The 23,424-nt window shown below is 43.8% G+C and overlaps 1 protein-coding gene across 1 annotated transcript in view; it reads right to left on the bottom strand.

The window, feature by feature from the left end:
* The window catches only part of LOC112223852 (ataxin-2-like protein), a 55,603-nt gene extending 32,524 nt beyond the window's left edge, over window positions 1-23,079 (bottom strand). The window contains 5 exon segments of the mRNA XM_024387131.2: window positions 4,886-4,957; window positions 5,199-5,255; window positions 5,584-5,623; window positions 22,191-22,317; window positions 22,802-23,079. Of these exon segments, the coding sequence (XP_024242899.2) occupies window positions 4,886-4,957; window positions 5,199-5,255; window positions 5,584-5,623; window positions 22,191-22,303 (282 nt within the window). The 5' untranslated portion in view covers window positions 22,304-22,317; window positions 22,802-23,079.
* Window positions 23,080-23,424: the final 345 nt, after the last annotated feature.

The raw sequence follows: 23,424 nt of genomic DNA, 5'->3' as shown, positions 1-23,424 counted from the left end.
ATGCAGATCTCCTCTAGAGTAGTGATGTTTTTGGGCTGTTGCTGGGCAACACGGACTTTCAACTCCCTCCAAAGATTTTCTATGGGGTTGAGATCTGGAGACTGGCTAGGTCACTCCAGGACCTTGAAATTCGTTGCCCGGGCGGTGTGTTTGGGATCATTGTCATGCTGAAAGACCCAGCCACGTTTCATCTTCAATGCCCTTGCTGATGGAAGGAGGTTTTCACTCAAAATCTCAAGATACATGGCCCCATTCATTCTTTCCTTTACAAATCAAATGTATTTGTCACATACACATGGTTAGCAGATGTTAATGCGAGTGTAGCGAAATGCTTGTGCTTCTAGTTCCGACAATGCAGTAATAACCAACGAGTAATCTAACCTAACAATTCCAAAACTACTACCTTATACACACACAAGTGTAAAGGGATAAAGAATATGTACATAAAGATATGAATGAGTGATGGTACAGAACGGCATAGGCAAGATGCAGTAGATGGTATCGAGTACAGTATATACATATGAGATGAGTAGTAATGTAGGGTATGTAAACAAAGTGGCATAGTTTAAAGTGGCTAGTGATACATGTATTACATAAAGATGCAGTAGATGATATAGAGTACAGTATATACATATGAGATAATATAATGTTTGTAAACATTATTTAAGTAGCATTGTTTAAGGTGGCTAGTGATATATTTTACATCAATTTCCATCAATTCCCATTATTAAAGTGGCTGGAGTTGAGTCAGTGTGTTGGCAGCAGCCACTCAATGTTAGTGGTGGCTGTTTAACAGTCTGATGGCCTTGAGATAGAAGCTGTTTTTCAGTCTCTCGGTCCCTGCTTTGATGCACCTGTACTGACCTCGCCTTCTGGATGATAGCGGGGTGAACAGGCAGTGGCTCGGGTGGTTGTTGTCCTTGATGATCTTTATGGCCTTCCTGTGACATTGGGTGGTATAGGTGTCCTGGAGAGCAGGTAGTTTGCCCCCGGTGATGCGTTGTGCAGACCTCACTACCCTCTGGAGAGCCTGGCGGAGCAGTTGCCGTACCAGGCGGTGATACAGCCCGACTGGATGCTCTCGATTGTGCATCTGTAGAAGTTTGTGAGTGCTTTTGGTGACAAGCCGAATTTCTTCAGCCTCCTGAGGTTGAAGAGGCGCTGCTGCTCCTTCTTCACGATGCTGTCTGTGTGGGTGGACCAATTCAGTTTGTCTGTGATGTGTACGCCGAGGAACTTAAAACTTACTACTCTCTGCACTCCACTAAAACTTACTACCCTCTCCACTCAGGAAGTCCAGTACCCAGTTGCACAGGGCGGGGTCAAGACCCAGGGTCTCGAGCTTGATGACGAGTTTGGAGGGTACTATGGTGTTAAATGCTGAGCTGTAGTCGATGAACAGCATTCTCACATAGGTATTCCTCTTGTCCAGATGGGTTAGGGCAGTGTGGTTGAGATTGCATCATCTGTGGACCTATTAGGGCAGTAAGCAAATTGGAGTGGGTCTAGGGTGTCAGGTAGGGTGGAGGTGATATGGTCCTTGACTAGTCTCTCAAAGCACTTCACAATGGCGGAAGTGAGTGCTACGGGGCGGTAGTCGTTTAGCTCAGTTACCTTAGCTTTCTTGGGAACAAGAACAATGATGGCCCTCTTGAAGCATGTGGGAACAGCAGACTGGGATAAGGATTGATTGAATATGTCCGTAAACACACCAGCCAGCTGGTCTGCGCATGCTCTGAGGGCGCGGCTGGGGATGCCGTCTGGGACTGCAGCCTTGCGAGGGTTAACACGTTTAAATGTTTTACTCACGTCGGCTGCAGTGAAGGAGAGTCCGCATGTTTTGGTTGCGGGCCGTGTCAGTGGCACTGTTTTGTCCTCAAAGCGGGCAAAAAAGTTATTTAGTCTGCCTGGGAGCAAGACATCCTGGTCCGTGACGGGGCTGGTCTTCTTTTTGTAATCCATGATTGACTGTAGACCCTGCCACATACCTCGTGTCTGAGCCGTTGAATTGCGACTCTACTTTGTCTCTATACTGACGCTGAGCTTGTTTGATTGCCTTACGGAGGGAATAGCTACACTGTTTGTATTCGGTCATGTTTCCGGTCACCTTGCCCTGGTTAAAAGCAGTGGTTCGCGCTTTCAGTTTCACGCGAATGCTGCCATCAATCCACAGTTTCTGGTAAATCGTTGTTATGGGAACGACATCTTCAATGCACGTTCTAATGAACTCGCTCACCGAATCAGCGTATTCGTCAATGTTGTTGTTGGACGCAGTGCAGAACATATCCCAGTCCACGTGATGGAAGCAGTCTTGGAGCGTGGAATCAGATTGGTCGGACCAGCGTTGAACAGACCTCAGCGCGGGAGCTTCTTGTTTTAGCTTCTGTCTGTAGGCAGGGAGCAACAAAATGGAGTCGTGGTCAGCTTTTCCGAAAGGAGGGCGGGGGAGGGCCTTATATGCGTTGCGGAAGTTAGAATAGCAATGATCCAAGGTTTTACCAGCCCTGGTTGTGCAATCAATATGCTGATACAATTTAGGGAGTTTTGTTTTCAGATTAGCCTTGTTAAAATCCCCAGCTACAATGAATGCAGCCTCAGGATATGTGGTTTCCAGTTTGCAAAGAGTCAAATAAAGTTTGTTCAGAGCCATCGATGTGTCGTGTCTGCTTGGGGGGGGGATATATACGGCTGTGATTTTAATCAAAGAGAATTCCCTTGGTAGATAATGCGGTCGACATTTGATTGTGAGGAATTCTAAATCAGGTGAACAGAAGAACTTGAGTTCCTGTATGTTGTTGTGACCACACCACATCTCGTTAATCATAAGGCATACGCCCCCGCCCCTCTTCTTACCAGAAAGATGTATGTTTCTGTCGGCGCGATGCGTGAAGAAACCAGCAGACTGCACCGATTCCGTTAGCGTCTCTCGAGTGAGCCATGTTTCCATGAAGCAAAGAACGTTACAGTCTCTGATGTCCCTCTGGAATGCTACCCTTGCTCGGATTTCATCAACCTTGTTGTCAAGAGACTGGACATTGGCGAGAAGTATGCTAGGGAGTGGTGCGCGATGTGCCCGTCTCCGGAGCCTGACCAGAAGACCGCTTCTTTTCTTCTTTTACGACGTCTTTGTTTTGGGTCGCAGGCTGGGATCCATTCCGTTGTCCTGGGTGAAAGGCAGAACACAGGATCCGCTTCGGGAAAGTCATATTCCTGGTCATACTGATGGTGAGTTGACGTTGCTCTTAAATTCAGTAGTTCTTCCCGACTGTATGTAATGAAACCTAAGATGACCTGGGGTACCAATGTAAGAAATAACACGTACAAAAACAAAGAACTGCATAGTTTCCTAGGAACGCGAAGCGAGGCGGCCATCTCTGTCGGCGCCGGAAGTACACGGATCAGTAGTCCTGGTCCCTTTGCAGAAAAACAGCCCCAAAGCATGATGTTTCCACCCCCATGCTTCACAGTAGGTATGGTGTTCTTTGGATGCAACTCAGCATTCTTTGTCCTCCAAACACGACGAGTTGAGTTTTTACCAAAAAGTAATATTTTGGTTTCATCTGACATTCTCCCATTCTTCTTCTGGATCATCCAAATGCTCTCTAGCAAACTTCAGACGGGCCTGGACATGTACTGGCTTAAGTAGGGGGACACGTCTGGCACTGCAGGATTTGAGTCCCTGGCGGCGTAGTGTGTTACTGATGGTAGGCTTTGTTACTTTGGTCCCAGCTCTCTGCAGGTCATTCACTAGGTCCCCCCGTGTGGTTCTGGGATTTTTGCTCACCGTTCTTGTGATCATTTTGACCCCACAGGGTGAGATCTTGCGTGGAGCCCCAGATCGAGGGAGATTATCAGTGGTCTTGTATGTCTTACATTTCCTAATAATTGCTCCCACAGTTGATTTCTTTAAACCAAGCTGCTTACCTATTGCAGATTCAGTCTGCCCAGCCTGGTGCAGGTCTACAATTTTGTTTCTGGTGTCCTTTGACAGCTCTTTGGTTCTGGCCATAGTGGAGTTTGGAGTGTGACTGTTTGAGGTTGTGGACAGGTGTCATTTATACTGATAACAAGTTCAAACAGGTGCCATTAATCCAGGTAATGAGTGGAGGACAGAGGAGCCTCTTAAAGAAGTTACAGGTCTGTGAGAGCCAGAAATCTTGTTTCTAGGTGACCAAATACTTATTTTCCCAAACCATAATTTGCAAATAAATTCATAAAAAATCCTACAATGTGATTTTCTGGATTTGTTTTTCTCATTTTGTCTGTCATAGTTGAAGTGTACCTATGATGAAAATTACAGGCTTCTCACATCTTTTTAAGTGGGAGAACTTGCACAATTGGTGGCTGACTAAATACTTTTTTGCCCCACTGTATATATTAAATGCATTAACAGAAATTACTGTAACAAAACAAACATTGTGGTTTAGAAATTATGAGAATTAATGGTAAATGTAGGCTACTACTGGTGATACTGTATATGTAATGGGGAATTGATAGACACTAACAATCAAAGGGCAAACCATTTACACAGTGAAGTTATTGAACAACGAATGCGCACAAAGTGGCGGAAGAGAGCCGTGCATTGTGGCCTCGCAATGGATTAGCCCACTGACAGGCCTGAATCGGAAAGGTGTCTCGTTTGTCATGAAAAAAAAAATATCTGTAAATCTATTTGCGATTGCTCAACTAAAATAATCTTGGTCGACCAACAGCCTACCTACCAAACAATTGACCAGTCGACTAAATGGGGTCAGCCCTAGATGGAAGACAACCTTCTTTAGGCCGTAAGGACTAGTAGAGAAATCAGAGCCTCGAACACAAACCGTGGTACCTGGTCAAGAACTACACAGTGTGGTTTGGATCTTAGAGACTTTCATGTACTTACCCGTGAGCCGAGGGTCTTGAAGATGCCCTCGTACACGTTGCCGTTCTTCACTCTTACGTCACAGGTGGAGCCCTGTAAAGGAGGCAAAAAATAGAGGGGCATGGAGGGAGGTATGTAGGCAGGAGAATGAGAGAAGGAGCAGAAGATTGAAGAAAATACTATCTAACACACTCTGATGAGCCATGTCAACAACATTATGGTTCGATATAACAAGATGCTAAATGTCTGTGCAGACATAGCCCTGAGAAATGGCTGTAGACTACATTGAATTCTACAGCCATGTCTCAGGACTAAAACAACAAAAATGACTCACCACCACAGCTGTGAGGAAATGTATCATTCTGGCATTGTTGTAGACGCCCTCAAACACCTAGGAAAGGGACCAGAACATTCACCTTGAAAGAAACTCCATTCATTCGACTGCAGCTTTGTGCAGTATGGCCAATGATTCAGAAATCGATGACAATATATGTAATCTTCAAATATCGACAAAAAATACACACTGCTTTCAAACGGAGAACAGATGTTAGTTGCGTGCCTATTTCTTAACTGATATAATACTACAGCTGAAGACAAAAACTGAAAACAACAAAATGTACTGAACAGGGATGTAGTTCAAAACAAACCCAGGGGGTAATAATTACGTAGTTCTATGGCGTTTTGGTTTTGTTGTTCTACAACCTTTGAGTCATACTTACAGGAGAGGACAGGAAAGGTGGCTTCACAGAGGTTCGACTCCTGGGGCGAGGGGGAGGGGAGAAGAGAGTACAATGGGGTTAGAACAGATTTGACATTGAACAAAAATGCAATAGTCCTTTCACTATATAAAAGGCTGGTCCTACTAAACAGATTGCATTAGGTGTGCTAATGTCATAGCAAAGCACAAAATTAAGAAAGTCACATTTCTAAATGGACTCCTACAAAGTGTAGATAGCTGTAATATGCACTAGACAAAACTGTGGATGTAGAACAATACAAAGCAGAGGTTTGGTGACTAAACTAATCAGCTAACATGAGAACTAATTTCCTTACAAACCTAGCATGACATCATTGGAAAATAGCAAGATAACTTTGTATACATTTTCATCTGACAATCTCTGTGAATGAATTTATGACTAATCTCTTGCTTTGTTAGCAGAAGGTCATTAGCTAAAAATTCTTTATTTCGCGCCAAAAACAAACCCCGCTTAGAGTCAACGTCCTCCTCTGAAACACAGTGAGCGGTTGACAGAACGATCAATATCCCATATTGTCCCGCCTTATTTGCTCATCGAAGCTTTCAAACTTTTTACTCGCCTCACATTATCGTCTATTTGCTAAAAATTTTAAAACTACAAATTTTGGCTGATAGTAGTTTTTCACAGAAATATTTATAAAATCAGTCTTTATTCTACACATAAAGCGCAGATATTATAAACATAGATTGAACAAATGCATACATCTGCTCATTTGTGGTGATTTAAAAAAAAATGTCAATGATTGTCTGAAGAGGGCGCTCTACGCGCTGCTCATTGAACATCATATAGCTCGGAAGTCCCGATGTGAGAGAGTGGGCATGGTGGTTTGACGGTGAGTAGCTTGCAACAGCCAGCGTATTTGAGTAAGTAAATAATCAAAAGTATTTTGTACATAGTGTTGATGCAACCGTCTCTTTTAACCGAAAATAGCTTCTGGTTATCAGATCAGCGATTACGCACCTTGTCGGATGTGGCAGTGCTTGCAAACTATTACGGACTACGAAGGGAAACCCAGCCACGAGCTGCCCACTGACACCAGACGAGCTAAATGCCTTTCATGCACCCCAATTTGCATACTGCCCCAACAAATCCACAGATGACCCAATCTCATTGCACTCCACACTGCCCTTTCCCACCTGGACAAAAGGAACGCACATGTTTGAATGCTGTTCATTGACAACAGCTCAGTGTTCAACACCATAATGCTCATCACTAAGCTAAGGACCCTGGGACTGAACACCTCCCTCTGCAACTGGATGCTGGACTTCCTGAAGGGACACCCCCAGATGGTATGGGTAGGCAACAACACATGTGCCATGCTGATCCTCAACACGGGGGCCCCTCAGGGGTGTATACTTAGTCCCCTCTTGTACTCCCTGTTCACCGACAACTGTGTGGCCAAGCACGGCTCCAACACCATCATTAAGTTTGCTGACGACAACGGTGGAAGACCTGATCACCGACAACGATGAGACAGCCTATAGGGAGGAGGTCAGAGACCTGGCCGTGTGGTGCCAGGATAACAACCTCTCCCTCAACATGAGCAAGACAAAGGGAGATGATTGTGGACTACAGGAAAAGGAGGGCCGAACACTCCCACATTCACATCGACAGGGCTGTAGTGGAACAGGTAGAGAGTCAAGTTCCTTGGTGTCCACATCAACAATCTATCATGGTCCAAACACACCATGAAAAGTTGTGAAGAGGGCACGGCAACACCTTTTCTCCCTCAAAGATTTGGCATGGGTCCCCAGCTCCTCAAAAAGTTCTACAGCTACACCATCGAGAGCAGCCTGACCAGTTGCATCACTGCCTGATGTGTCAACTGCTCGGCATCCGAAAATAAGGCACTACAGAGGGTAGTGTGTACGGCTCAGTACATCAAGCTTCCTGCCATCCAAGACCTATATACTAGGCGGTGTCAGAGGAAAACCCCAAAAATTGTCAGACTCCAATCACCCAAGTCATAGACTCTTCTCTCTGCTACCGCACGGCAAGCGGTACCGGAATGCCAAGTCTAGGTCCAAAAGACTCCTTAATTAACAGCTTCTACCCCCAAGCCATAAGACTGCTGCTAAATTAAACAAATGGCCATCCAGATTACTTTTGTGATACGTTTCTTTTTCACTTTAGTTTATTTAGTAAATATTTCTTAACAGCATTGTTGGTTAAGGGCTTGCATGTAAGCGTTTCACGGTATTCATTGCATGTGACAAATAACATTTTATTTAATTACAGTAGTTGCATTAATCAACCCCCATAGTCCCCACAGCCAGACAATTTTCACTAGGCTTTTGAATATAAATGCTGTTGGCATTCTCAGTTTCGCTCATTCAGCCAACAGAAACTTTCAACCGTTTTTCCCCCACTAAACAACGAGTCCAAGCGTTCTAAGGTCTCACCTCCACCCATTACTGGGTCTGAGCCGCCGAAGCCTCCCCACCATTAGCTCTGACAAATTCAAAAACCCAAGTCATTGGGGACTCCATTACCTGCAATATTAGACTTAAATAGAGTCATCCAGCGATTATACATTGTTTACCACGGGGCAGGGCTACCGATGTAAAGGCTAATCTGAAAACGGTGCTGGCTGATGTTCAAACTAGCGAGTGTAAAGAGAATATGGATATTGTTATCCACGTCAGCACAAGCAACGTTAGGATGAAACAGTCAGAGGTCACCAAGCGCAATAACTGCTGCGTGTAAATTAGCCAGAAAGATGTGTCGGCATCGAGTAGCTGTCTCTGACCCCCTCCCAGTTAGGGGGAGTGATGAGCTCTACAGCTGACTTGCACAACTCAATCGCTGGTTGAAAACTGTTTCCTGCCCTCCCAAAATAATACATTTGTAGATAATTGATCCTCTTTCTGGGACTCACCCATAAACAGGACCAAGCCTGGCCTTTTGAGAAATGACGGACTCCATCCTAGCTGGAGGGGTGCTCTCATGTTACCGGTCAACAGACAGGGCTCTAACTTCTCTAGCTCCACATTGAGAGGGTGCAGGCCAGGCAGCAGGCTGTTAGCCAGCCAGCAAGAGTGGAGTCTGCCACTAGCACAGTCAGCTTAGTGTTCCCCATTGAGACAGTGTCTGTGCCTCCATCTAGGTAGGGAAAATCTAAACACGTGGTGTTCGCTTTAGCAATCTCACTGGAATAAAGTCCTCCTCAATCCCTGTAATTGTTTTAAGAGACTGATAATACCTTAACTCAAAATAGGACTACTTAAATGTTAGATCCCTCATTTCCAAGGCAGTCATAGTCAGTGAACTAATCATAAACTTAATGTGATTGGCCTGTCTGAAACATGGCTTAAGCCTGATGAGTTAAAATGAGGCCTCTCCACCTGGTTACACTTGTGACCATATCCCCCGCGCATCCCTCAAAAGTGGAGGTGTTGCTACCATTTGTGACAGAAAATTTGTCTTTAGTCGTGAAATCTATGCAGCCTACCCAATCACTTTTTATAGCTACTGTTTACAGGCCTCCTGGGCCCTTTACAGTGTTCCTCACTAAGTTCAATGAATTCTATCGGATCTTTTAGTCATGGCAGATAATTCAATTTTTTTGGTGACTTCAATATTCACGGAGAAGTCCACAGACCCACTCCAAAAGGCTTTCGGAACCATCATCGACTCCGCTCTCCCAATCAACACATGTGATTTATTTTTTTGTTGTTTAGGATAGTTATCATTGTTTTAGTTCACTGCGGAGCCCCTAGTCCCACTCAACATGCCTCAGATACCTCTTTTGTCCCTCCTCCCACACATGCGGTGACCTCACCCAGCATAACTAGTGCGTCCACAACCTCTCTTATCGTCACTCAATGCCTAGGTTTACCTCCACTGTACCCGCACCCATCTGTACATTATGCCCTGAATCTATCCTACGATACCCAGAAATCTGCTCCTATTATTCTCTGTCCCCAACACAACCAGTTTTGATAGCCTTTAGCCGTACCCTTATCCTACTCCTCCTCTGTTCCTGTGATGTGGAGGTTAACCCAGGCCCTGCGTGTCCCCAGGCACTCTCATTTGTTGACTTCTGTAACCGTAAAAGCCTTAGTTTCATGCATGTTAAAATCAGAGGCCTCCTCCCTAAGTTTGTTTTACTCACTGCTTTAGCACAATCCGCCAACCCTGATGTCCTTGTCGTGTCTAAATCCTGGTTTAGGAAGGCCAACAAAAATTCTGAGATTTCCATCCCCAACTACAACATTTTCCATCAAGATATAACTGCCAAAGGGGAAGGAGATGTAATCTACTGCAGAGATAGCCTGCACAGTTCTGTCATTCTTTCCAGGTCTGCCCAAACAGTTTTAAAAAGTAATCTCTCCAGAAATAAGGCCCTCACTGTTGCTGCCTGTTATAGACCCCCCTCAGCTCCCAGCTGAGCCCTGGACACCATATGTGAATTTATTGCCCCCCATTTATCTTCCGAGTTTGTTCTGTTTGATGGCCTAAACTGGGATATGATTAACACACCAGCAGTCCTACAATCTAAGCTAGATGCCCTCAATCTCACACAAAGTATCAAGGAACCCACCAGGTACAACCCTAAATCCGTAAACATGGGCACCCTCATAGATATTATCCTGACCAACTTGCCCTCCAAATACACCTCTGCTGTTTTCAAATCAGGATCTCAGCGATCACTGCCTGTATCCGCTATGGGTCCACGGTCAAACGACCACCCATCATCACTGTCAAACGCTCCCTAAAATACTTCTGCGAGCAGGCCTTTCTAATCGACCTGGCCCGGGTATCCTGGAAGGATATTGACCTCATCCCGTCAGTCGAGGAAGCCTGGTCGTTCTTTAAAAGTAATTTCCTCACCATCTTAAATAAGCATGCCCCTTTCAAAAAATGTAGAACTAAGAACAGATATAGCCCTTGGTTCACTCCAGACCTGACTGCCCTCAACCACCACAAAAACATCCTGTGGCGGGCTGCACTAGCATCGAATAGTCCTCACGATATGCAACTTTTCAGGAAAGTCAGGTACCAATACACGCAGTTAGCTAGGAAAGCAAAGGCTCGCTTTTTCAAAACAGAAATTTGCATCCTAACTCCAAAAAGTTTTGGGACACTGTAAAGTCCATGTAGAATAAGAGCACCTCCTCCCAGATGCCCACTGCACTGAGGCTAGGAAACACTGTCACCACAATAAATCCACGATAATCAAGAATTTTAATAAGCATTTCTCTACGGCTGGCCATGCTTTATTCCTGGCTACCCCAACAGCTCCGCACCCCCCGCAGATACTTGCCCAAGCCTCCCCAGCTTCTTCACCCAAATCCAGAAAGCAGATGTTCTGAAAGAGCTGCAAAACCTAGACTCGTACAAATCAGCTGGGCTAGACAATCTGGACGCTCTTTTTCTGAAATTATCAGCCGCCATTGTTGCCACCCCTATTACCAGTCTGTTCAACCTCATTTTTAATCGTCCAAGATCCCCAAAGTATGGAAAGCTGCCGCGGTCAACCCCCTCTTCAAAGGAGGTGACACTCTGGACCCAAACTGTTACAGACCTATATCCATCCTGCCCTGCCTTTCTAAAGTCTTCAAAAGCCAAGTTAACAAACAGATCACTGACCATTTCGAATCCCATCATTCCTTCTCCGCGGTGCCATCCGGTTTTCGAGCTGGTCACAGGTGCACCTCAGCCACGCTCAAGGTACTAAACGATAACCATCGATAAAAGACAGTACTGTGCAGCAGTCTTCATCGACCTGGCCAAGGCTTGACTCTGTCAATCACCGTATCCTTATTGGTAAACTCAATAGCCTTGGTTTCTGAAATGACTGCCTCGCCTGGTTCACCAACTACTTCTCAGAGTTCAGCGTGTCAAATCGGAGGGCCTGTTGTCCAGACCTCTGGCAGTCTCTATTTAATTTTACCTTTATTTAACCAGGCAAGTCAGTTAAGAACACATTCTTATTTTCAATGACGGCCTAGGAACAGTGGGTTAACTGCCTGTTCAGGGGCAGAACGACAGATTTGTACCTTGTCAGCTCGGGGGTTTGAACTTGCAACCTTCCGGTTGCTAGTCCAATGCTCTAACCACTAGGCTACGCTGCCGCCCCGAACCCTCTGGGGGTAACAGAGGGTTCAATTCTCGGGCCGACTCTTTTCTCTGTATATATCAACGATGTCACTCTTGCTGCGGGTGATTCCCTGATCCACCTCTACGCAGACGACACCAATCTATATACATCTGGCCCTTTTTGGACACTGTGTTAACAAACCTCCAAACAAGCTTCAATGCCATACAACACTCCTTCCGTGGCCTCCAACTGCTCTTAAACGCTAGTAAAACTAAATGCATGCTTTTCAACTGATAGCTGCCCGCACCCGCCCGCCCGACTAGCATCACTACTCTGGACAGTTGATTTAAAATATGTGGACAACTATAAATACCTAGGTGTCTGGCTAGACTGTAAACTCTCCTTCCATACTCATAAACATCTCCAATCCAAAATTAAATCTAGAATCGGCTTCCTGTTTCGCAACAAAGCATCCTTCACTCACGCTGCCAAACATGCCCTTGTAAAACTGACTATCCTACCGATCCTCGACTTCGGCGATGTCATTTACAAAATAGCCTCCAACACTCTACTCAGCAAACTGGATGCAGTCTATCACAGTGTCATCCGTTTTGTCACCAAAGCCCCATATACCACCCACCACTGCGACCTGTATGCTCTTGCCGGCTGACCCTCGCTACATATTAGTCGCCAGACCCACTGGCTCCAGGTCATCTATAAGTCTTTGCTAGGTAAAGCTCCGCCTTATCTCAGCTCACTGGTCACCATAACAACACCCACCCTTAGCACGCACTCCAGCAGGTATATCTCACTGGTCTTCCCCAAAGCCAACACCTCTGCCATTGCAGTCTTTCTTTCCAGTTCTCTGCTGCCAAATGACTGGAACGAATTGCAAAAATTGCTGAAGTTGGAGACTTATTTCCCTCACTAACTTTCAGCATCAGCTATCTGAGCAGCTTACCGATCGCTGCAGCTGTACACAGCCCATCTGTAAATAGCCCATCCAATCTACCTACCTCAATCCCATATTGTTTTATTTACTTTTTTGCACACCAGTATTTCTACTTGCACATCATCATCTGCACATCTATCACTCGTGTTGATTTGCTAAATTGTAATTACTTCGCTACTGTGGCCTATTTATTGGCTTACCTCCTTACGCCATTTGCACACACTGTATATAGACTTTTTTCTATTGTGTTATTGACTGTACGTTTGTTTATTCCATGTGTAACTCTGTGTTGTCGGTGTCGCACTGCTTTGCTTTATCTTGGCCAGGTCACAGTTGTAAATGAGAACTTGTTCTCAACTGGCCTACCTGGTTAAATAAAAAAAATATTGCCACTATCAAACCATGGATCTAGTTGTCCCATGGAATAGATATTGTCGATCTAAATGTTTTTCCTCATAATTCTGGATCGTCAGACCACGTTATGTTTGCAATCACAAAAAAATGTGCTTAGACCCCAACCTATGATTATCAAAAGCTGCATTATAAATTCTCGAACAACCCAAAGATTTCTCAATTCCTTTCCAGACTCCCTCCACCTACCCAAGGACATGGGAGTACAAAAATAAGTTAACCGCCTAACCGAGGACCAAAACCTTGTGTAATACCCTAGATGTAGTTGCACCGCAAAAAAAATATTTTAAAAGTAATTGCCTCTAAACCTTCCAGTTGTCTACTGGATCCTATTCCAAGATGCAGAATTATCTAAGCAAACAGCTGGAGGCAGGGCTTTCTCCTATAGAGCTACATTTTTATTGAATGGTCTGCCGATCCATGTGAGATCTGGAGACTTAGTCTCGACCTTTAAGTCTTTACTGAAGACTGATCTCTTCAGTAGGTCCTATGATTGAGTGTAGTCTGGCCCAGGGGTGCGAAGGCGAACGGCAAGGCATTGGAGTGACAAACCACCCGTTGTCTCTGCCTGGCCGGCTTTCCTATCTTCACTGGGATTCTCTGCCTCTGACCATATTACCTGGGCTGAGTCACTGGCTTGCTCGCGCTCTTCCATCCTTCCTGTCGTTGGACTCGGTGGGGAGATCTTTGTGGGCGATATTCAGCCTGGTCTCTGGGTAATAATTTAGTGGCCCATTGATTTCCCTTTGGTGGTGTGGGGGCTGTGCTTTGCCAAAGTGGGTGGGGTCATATCCTGCCTGGTCATCCCTGTCTGGGGGTGACTTTGGAAGGGGCCAGTGTCCCTGACCCCCACCCTGTCTCAGTCTCCTGTATCTATGCTGCAATAGTCTATGTGCCGGGGGGCTAGGGTCAGTCATATCTGGTGTAATTCTCGTCTTATCTGGTGTCCTGTGTGATCTTAGATATGCTCCCTCTAAATCTCCCATCTCTCTGTCCCCTCCTGGAGGACCTGAGCCCTAAGACCATGCCTCAGGACTACCTTGCCTGACGACTCCGGACTGTCCACGTCCCTAGCCCACCTGTTTGTTCTGCTGATCCAGTTTCTGCTGTTCTACATGCGGCTATGGAAGCCTGACCCCCCCTGGACATGCTGTCTCGACCTCTAAATGCTCAGCTATGAAAAGCCAACTGCCAGTAACTTGAGGTGCTGACCTCTTGCGCCATTTACAACCACTGTGATTATTATTTGACCCTGCTGGTCTTCTATGAATGGTTAAACATCTTGAAGAACGATCTGTCCTTAATGGCCATGTACTCTTAGAATCTCCAACCGGCCCAGTCAGAAGAGGACTTGCCACCCCTCAGAGCCTGGTTCATCCGTCTAGGTTTCTCCCTAGCCGCTTGCGCTCTGAGGTTTTAGGCTAGGTTTCTGTATTAGCACTTTGTGACTGCAACTGCTGTTGTAAAAAGGGCTCTATAACTACATTTGATTGACTGAATAGTCCTGCACGTCGACCACTTATAAAAGGGTCAATCTGGGATTCAAACAAAAACAAAGCGTACTCCTCGCCACTTTATTTGGTAAATGGCTGAGAAATGGGGCAGAAGAAACGTAACCAGTCTCAAATACATAGAAGCAAGGACTCTCACATATGGAGGCAATGACTGACCAGCCATGAGATCAAAATAATTTAAAAAAAAGTTAAGCTATGCAATGTTTGTAGACCATGCAATTGTAAACAAACACTGTATAGCTTAACATTTGTATTATTTTGATCTCATGGATGGAGTAAGTAATGGATTAAAACAAAACTTGCTTTGGGTTCTGATGGGGTAAGACATACCCTTTTTTTACACTATTAAAATGCTCTGAATTTAAGAAATTGTACCCTCTCTCATCTTTAACAATCAGGAAGCCTGAAAGAACAGGCTGAGTGGGCAGGGATCTTATATTCATGAGCTCACATTGACTAACTGCTCTTTGATACACCCTTGTGTTCATTGCCAGGTAACAAGGTAAACAATGGGCCACATGTCATTACAAGCCTAAATAGTATGCCTCAACCCATCTTCTCTGCAAAATGCTCACATGGTCAACAGAGCTAATCATGGACTGTTGGATATCAGACAATGATATCAGCAGCAATACACAATTGCATTTACATTGATTTGTAAGCAATTACAGAATACAGTTCACTGATAAGCTTCTTCACAAGAATTAGTAAAAGCCTGGGTCAACTTAGAAGATTAGACATAAGGGAATGTACATGAAAACAGCATACAATAAGTGTACTGGACAATTTATTGGTGCCTCTACATTAGCATAATTACAATATGTTCAGAATTATATATATATATATCAGATATTTATTTGATCATTTACAATAGGTCAGAATAGCAGGAAATATTGATCAACACAAACACTGAGAAATAATGAGAAATAATGGTTTGACATCATTTGACATAAAATGTTTTTGCCATGAGCCTAATATTGGGACCCGGCCTTTAAAGTGTGCAGGTACCATTGATTCATAACACTCATCGCTCATCCAAATGCTTAAAAAAAAATACAAAGTAACTAAATATCAAACCAAGTAAAAGTGAATTACTTATGCTTTAGGAAGCGCAACAAAACTACAGAGGTTGATGGGGAGGGGGACCCATGTACCCGCTTCAATCAAGCAGGATTTAGATTCTGAGTGTTTAATAGTGTCGTGACTACCATTAATGTGATGACTGCTATTTATCAAATAATTACCTTCACCATTTAATTATTACTCAATTAAATTAATCATGTCACAATTAAGTCATTAGGAACATAGTCACACTTAAAACAACTTTTCCCGTGGTGCCCCATCTCCCGACTTAAACTCTAAAGATACATAGATCTCTTACATCAATACAGTCAATTTGGGGCGGCAGGTTGCAAGTTCAAACCCCCGAGCTGACAAGGTACAAATCTGTCGTTCTGCCCCTGAACAGGCAGTTAACCCACTGTTCCTAGGCCATCATTGAAAATAAGAATTTGTTCTTAACTGACTTGCCTATAAAGGTAAAATAAAACATGTAAAAAAAATATTACCTCAGTCTCATTCTGGACGTCACAAATATCTTAATCCGCAAGAAACCTAGCCTGAGTGATGAATCAGCAATTCAGAAAGTTAGTAAATAATTAAGCCTAACTAAATAATCACACAGAAATACATAAAGACACACGGTATAGGTTTTCATTGTATGTTAGTAATCGATAAGTCTCTAGTGGACTAACCCAATATGACGGCTTGTTACACAATGGAAGGGGGGATAAAGAGCAGGAGAGAGTGGACTTGTCCTACATACACTTGGAAACTACACTCACCATAAATATAAATATTTAGCATCCTAACAACCACTCATTCGGATTAGGAGTGCAACATATATTTACGCGTAAATGTCTTTCTCTGTCGTCTCTCTGTTGAAATCACTATCCGTTTATGGCGAGTAGTTTGATGCAAGTCTCGGGATGTCCACCAGAGGTCAATGTCAATGACCGACTCTCTTCTCTGTATACATCAATGAGGTCGCTCTTGCTGCTGGTGAATCCCTGATCCACCTCTACGCAGACGACACCATTCTGTATACTTCCGGCCCTTCTTTGGACACTGTGTTAACAACCCTCCAGGCAAGCAACATCACTACTCTGGACGGCTCTGACTTAGAATACGTGGACAACTACAAATACTTAGGTGTCTGGTTAGACTGTAAACTCTCCTTCCAGACCCATATCAAACATCTCCAATCCAAAGTTAAATCTAGAATTGGCTTCCTATTTCGCAACAAAGCATCCTTCACTCATGCTGCCAAACATACCCTTGTAAAACTGACCATCCTACCAGTCCTCGACTTTGGCGATGTCATTTACAAAATAGCCTCCAATACCCTACTCAACAAATTGGATGCAGTCTATCACAGTGCAATCCGTTTTATCACCAAAGCCCCATATACTACCCACCATTGCGACCTGTACGCTCTCGTTGGCTGGCCCTCGCTTCATACTCGTCGCCAAACCCACTGGCTCCATGTCATCTACAAGACCCTGCTAGGTAAAGTCCCCCTTATCTCAGCTCGCTGGTCACCATAGCATCTCCCACCTGTAGCACACGCTCCAGCAGGTATATCTCTCTAGTCACCCCCAAAACCAATTCTTTCTTTGGCCGCCTCTCCTTCCAGTTCTCTGCTGCCAATGACTGGAACGAACTACAAAAATCTCTGAAACTGGAAACACTTATCTCCCTCACTAGCTTTAAGCACCAACTGTCAGAGCAGCTCACAGATTACTGCACCTGTACATAGCCCACCTATAATTTAGCCCAAACAACTACCTCTTTCCCAACTGTATTTAATTTTTATTTATTTATTTATTTTGCTCCTTTGCACCCCATTATTTTTATTTCTACTTTGCACATTCTTCCATTGCAAAACTACCATTCCAGTGTTTTACTTGCTATATTGTATTTACTTTGCCACCATGGCCTTTTTTGCCTTTACCTCCCTTCTCACCTCATTTGCTCACATTGTATATAGACTTGTTTATACTGTATTATTGACTGTATGTTTGTTTTACTCCATGTGTAACTCTGTGTCGTTGTATCTGTCGAACTGCTTTGCTTTATCTTGGCCAGGTCGCAATTGTAAATGAGAACTTGTTCTCAACTTGCCTACCTGGTTAAATAAAGGTAAAATAAATAAATAAATAAAAAATTTCCTTAGTTGTAGGCCCCTGTCTTGGGAGTGTTCGTTAGAATGGATACGTCAAAAGGTGTACAGTGGGATCTGCACTTCCCCCTGTCCGTTAGAGTAGATACCTCAGAGGTATCTATGCTGGTGAGAGAGAGATTTGTCCTTCCCTCTCGTCTTGGTCAATTGACCTAGACCACATCACATACCAGCTGCAGACTGGGAATGTTTTGGTCTAGTCTTCAACTTCTTCACTCCTCGCGCGTTTGAAGGTCTTACCATTTTCTGGTCTTGTCGTTTTAACCATTTCATGACATCCGGCTTACACCGTCCACCTGCTTGGTCTAATGTACATTTTGTTACAAATCCTTTTAAACACTCTGGCCAGAAAGGCAGTTCCATCATGTTGACACGAACTCTGAGCTCACTTGGGCATAGCTACTGATTGGCACAAGTTTTACAAGAAAAACAATTCTCATTTAGAAGGATAAAATCACATTGCTATATTTACTCATATAAGTTCTACAACATTTAGATGTAAATCTGATATAGACATTGTGAAAGCTCTCAGTTACAAGGTTTCCATTATAACTTATTTCTGATAAGTTTAATGACATGACAAAATAGACTAATTTTCCATATTCCATCTGTCATAATTCCCAACATTGAAATATATTGTCCCAATGTTTATTGTTTGAAGTTTTGGCAAAGTCTATCTGTTGTACTCAGACATTCCATTCTCAATACTGCGGAGCCAAAGTCAGAGTTTCTGCCAGGTATTTACGATCCGGTTGTTAAGTCAACTCCCGAGAGAGAGACAGAGAGACAGAAGCTTGGTCGCAAATGGATCTTCCAAATGGACAATGACCCCAAGCATACTTCCAAAGTTGTGGCAAAATGGCTTAAGGACAACAAAGTCACGGTATTGGAGTGGCCATCACAAAGTCCTGACCTCAATCCTATAGAAAATGTGTGGGCAGAACTGAAAAAGCGTGTGCGAGCAAGGAGACCTACAAACCTGACTGTTACACCAGCTCTGTCAGGAGGAATGGGCCAAAATTCACCCCACTTATTGTGGGAAGCTTGTGGAAGGCTACCTGAAACAGTTGACCCAAGTTAAACAATTGAAAGGCAATGCTACCAAATACTAATTGAGTTTGTAAACTTCTGACCAACTGGCAATGTGATGAAATAAATAAAAGCTCCAATAAAATTACAATGAAATAAATCACTACTTTTATTCAGAAATGTCACAGTCTTAAAATAAAGTGGTGATCCTAACTGACCTAAGACAGGGAATTTTTACTTGGATTAAATGTCAGGAATTGTGAAAAACTGAGTTTCAATGTTTTTGGCTAAGGTGTATGTAAACTTCCGTCTTCAACTGTCACCCTGTGAAGAGCCTTGCGATCCGTGGAGGTAGAGTTATTTACCATCTCCACAGCAGCCCCATTGATGAAAATGGGGGCATGTCCAGCCTGGTTCATCCTGAAGTCCACAATCAGCTCCTTAATTTTGCTATCGTTAAGGGATAGGGTGTTTACCTGGCACCACACCATTAGAGTGCCCACCTCCTTCCTGTAGGCTGTCTCGTCATTTTTGGCAATCAAGCCTACTACTGTTGTTTTATCAGCGAACTTGACGATGGAGTTGTAACTGTGCGAGTCTACGCAGTTGTGGGTATACAGGGAATACAGGAGAGGACTGAGGACGCACCCTTGTTGGGCCCCCATGTTGAGAACCAGTGTCAAGGAGGTAATGTTGCCTACCTTCACCACCATGGGGGGGGGGCCCTTCAGGAAGCCCAGGATCCAGTTGCATAGGGAGGAATTCAGACCCAGGGCCATGAGCTTTCTAATGAGCTTATCGGGCACTGTGGTATAGAAGGCCGAGCTGTAGTCGATAATAGTAGATCAATCTTGAAGCAGGTGTGTATTGAAGTAGGAGACAAATCCAGCTATGGACTCCTACTTGCTTTGGGAAATCTGATTTTGTATGACTGCTGCAGTCATTTTGTAATCCTGCTGCAGATGTTGTCTGGGAAGCTGTGCAGACAGAGTAGATGTTGAATTTTCTAAAATGTCTGCTTTAAGATAGTGAAAAGAGAAGAGGAGCTGGAAAGTGAAATAATAACAGCATCCGTATTAGCTTCCTGGTAAGACCCATCAAACGTTCTACCGAATTGATGAAGCAACTTTGCTCTAATGTACACTGCACACACAACTGTAATTTTCGGTGCAGCCTGCCCACCCGAAATTAAAAGCAGACTGCTGTTGGATTTCTTCACAAAATAGTGTAACGTTAAATTTACTCTCTGGCATCCAGTCACAGCACAGTGTGTGCTTTTGCCGGCATGCTGGTAAGTAGCTTGCTAGCCAACAGTCACACCACAGAGTAAAGGTTACCAGTATCTTTGTAAACAAAGCCAAAGCAAGGTGTTGGCACACGTGATGACGGTTTAAAAATAAAAGATTCACCTATTTTGAATGTTATATTGTTTTTGTGCATCTCTGATGTTCTTTCGATTCCCTGGGTCATTTCATGTTGCCATGTGTATTTGAGCTATTGCCGTTCAAGCAGGCATAAATTTGGCCAGTATGACATCGCATTGCGATAAAGCCGCTCTCACTGTGCTGAAAGTTAATAGGAATACGACTTTTAGATTGCGAAAACGTCTATCATACATGTCAGATTTCAATACTTCCCGATGTCATAACGCAGGAGGTTGTCTTCTCTTGAATAAGCCATTGATCATATTTTTGTGGTATTCCTACCTCGAGAAATGTGTCATTTAAAAGAGGGTTTAACAGATTTCCACAATGATTTTCACGTTGCTTCCAACTTTATTATGACAACAGGAAACATTTGTTAACACTAATATGTAAAGAACAATATTTTTTGTCATGTAAAACTAAATTATAGGAATGAGTGGTTTTTGGTGGAATTTTCCTTCAAGGCGGTACATACTCATTAGTAAAGATGATAACACGCTACCATTGGTGTACATTTAAAATCGATGCCTGCCTCCTGATTCCAAGTGTTTGACATGAGGGAGGGGACCAGTAACTTAATCAAAATACCAGCTACAGTCATTGTTCATGCTTAGGTAACCCTAATTTTAACTGGCTTTATCCAAGTATCATCCAATTTGACAGAAAACATTATTTCCACTGTTCAGGACCTTTAATATACAGATATTGCAGGGTTCTCCCCAAAGACTGTAGGAGGGGCATTGCACCACCCTGTGGACTAGCTGCGCCACTATGTAAAAACATTAACAAATTGTTTTTGTCACCATTTAAGGCCAGGCACCACACCCTAACACAGTATATATGTTTTGCTGTAGATTGCAGGAAATGGCAGTTACAGGTGTTCAAAAATGCTAAACCCTATGAGTTACAGTACTATCTCACAGTAAGTCAGACAGGCTTCCATACTTCAAGAAACAATAGCTATTCTGTATTAAAATGTGATGTACCAACACTAGATTGCTCCTTTAATGGGTTTAATTGAATTAATAAATTAAATCTGATGTCAACCAGAAGTCATTAAACATGCACCAACTCACATCAACAAAACTGAAACAATAACTCCCTCGCGTACACACTGTGATTGACTATAGGCTATACATAAGATTATCCTTGGAAGTTGAGGCGGGCCTGATGCAAAGTGCACATTGAATTCATGTGATACATATCGCCTAAACGTATCTCACAATAACAACTTACTGTCTCACAAAAACGACGTACTGTCACAACTCCATCTGCGGACCGCGGTTACTACATGGCGTGCCCACTACTTGTCACGACATCCAGCGCCCACTGCCATTGAGGCTGCTCGCTAGCTACTTCCCTCTAAGTAATGTTAACAGAAAACAGTTTTTGGGATGCGGGGGCAAAATACACCGGGGGAATCTCAATTTCACACTCCTTGTGTCTCTCCTCACCTTCTCAAAACCCATTGAAGGTGGTCAGGGAGGAGGGACCTCTGGCTTCCTCATCCAATGGGTTTTGAGAAAGAAGCAAGGAGAAAGGACAGAGGACGCGAGGAGTAGGCAATTGAGATTCTCCCATAGTGCACCGGTGTCCCCTAGCTAGCAGCCTCCTTCGGAGGGGTTTTCGGAGGGTGGCATCCAACGTTATTGGTACATTACCGCCACCTACTGCGCTGGAGTGTGGACCAGAGACAGTGCTAGCAGCACAGTGGGTGTGGCATAGTGGGCGTGGCATGTAGTAACCTCTTGTCAACTGATAGATGACATCTCTTCTTGGTGCCTTGAAATAGCTTCCATAAGAACTTGTCAATCACGCACAATATATTTTCACAGGCCCATCAACATAACCCCATTTCCCACCACAACAAGCTACACATGCTTTGACCGGTAGGCCTTGAAGCCATGATAAAAATCACCAGCCTTTCCTATCTGGACATCCTAATTTCACTCACCTCCCAACCTGTGCTCTGTTGTTGATTCCACTGGCCGTGGAAGACATACTGGCAGGGCCCGGAGTCCAGTTGGATGTTTTTCGCCCACATGAGCTGGGCTGTTGTTTCAACATGGCCCAGCAGCAAGCTTTCACAAAATCAAGTTACAAAACTAAATATTATTCGAGCAAATAATTGGAGACAATTTGATACACCTACAACGGGAAGTTACTTTTTCGTAGCAGGTTTGGAGAACTCAAGCAGCATGTTTAGAGAATTAACGTTGAAGGTTAGCATAATTAACTAGCTAGGTTAATGTTAATGTTAGGAAAAGGGGTAGGGTTAGCGAAAATGCAGTCCTAACCTGCTACCGATGGTCACTTCCGGTCGTAGCTGTATCTTAGTTGAGTGTTTTTAGGGAGTCCCAAATAATTCGTTTAGCCTGTATTAATCTCAATGACTGAGAACTGACATGCTAACTAACGCTAATAGTAATTGGCATCGCAAACTGGAAAGCTACAGTAAGGCGGCCCGACATTAAAATATACCTTGATTTCTGATTGTATTCCCTGGCTGGCTACTTTGTTGCTACACAGAGAATAAATCGATACAAAATAGCAATGTTTTCACACCAGATCGTGGTTTAGGATTCTTCTGATCCAAGCTAGCTACATTAGCTAGCTGGCAGTCTCTTGGACATTCGCTTGGTAGCTTCCCTGTCTGGATTACTTGCTTCTTTAGGTCAACTTGACGTATTCTTCTTGAAGGTTAAAAAATAGAATCTCAGTTGTGATGCTAGTATACTGGTCATGAGCGTTTTAAATTGTATTTTCTTCAGGTTTCGGGATGAAAACCCGCAGTCGCTCGCCACCTCTCGATGTAAGCTTCACTCGATCAGAGCGCTGTTGAGTGGTCGTCACAAGCCAATAATAAATCAATTGTTCCGGGTCAGGGATTTTTGGGAATCCTTCAGAATAAGAGTCCCATCGTGTGTAATAATTGGGTTGAAAATGATGCACAATTATCGATGTATTTTCTACTAGTTATCGAGTAAAAGTATTTCTATAAGGTACGTTTTTTCTTTGTTCAAGCCAAAATGGTCAACAATGTGTTTTGTGTGTGTACTATCGTTTATTGCACTTACACACTTTTCTGTATCTTGTGTTGCAGTGAAAGGGGTGTCCATCATACTCAGGAGCACTTCTAGCTTCTAAATCCACAGAGTTAATATCCAGAGGAGCGTGGCTGCTCATTT

Source organism: Oncorhynchus tshawytscha, linkage group LG24, assembly GCF_018296145.1.
Source record: "Oncorhynchus tshawytscha isolate Ot180627B linkage group LG24, Otsh_v2.0, whole genome shotgun sequence".
NCBI classification, from domain to species: Eukaryota; Metazoa; Chordata; class Actinopteri; order Salmoniformes; family Salmonidae; genus Oncorhynchus; species Oncorhynchus tshawytscha.
Note: the sequence above shows the minus strand (reverse complement) of the source record. Positions and strands in the feature narration are given on the sequence as shown.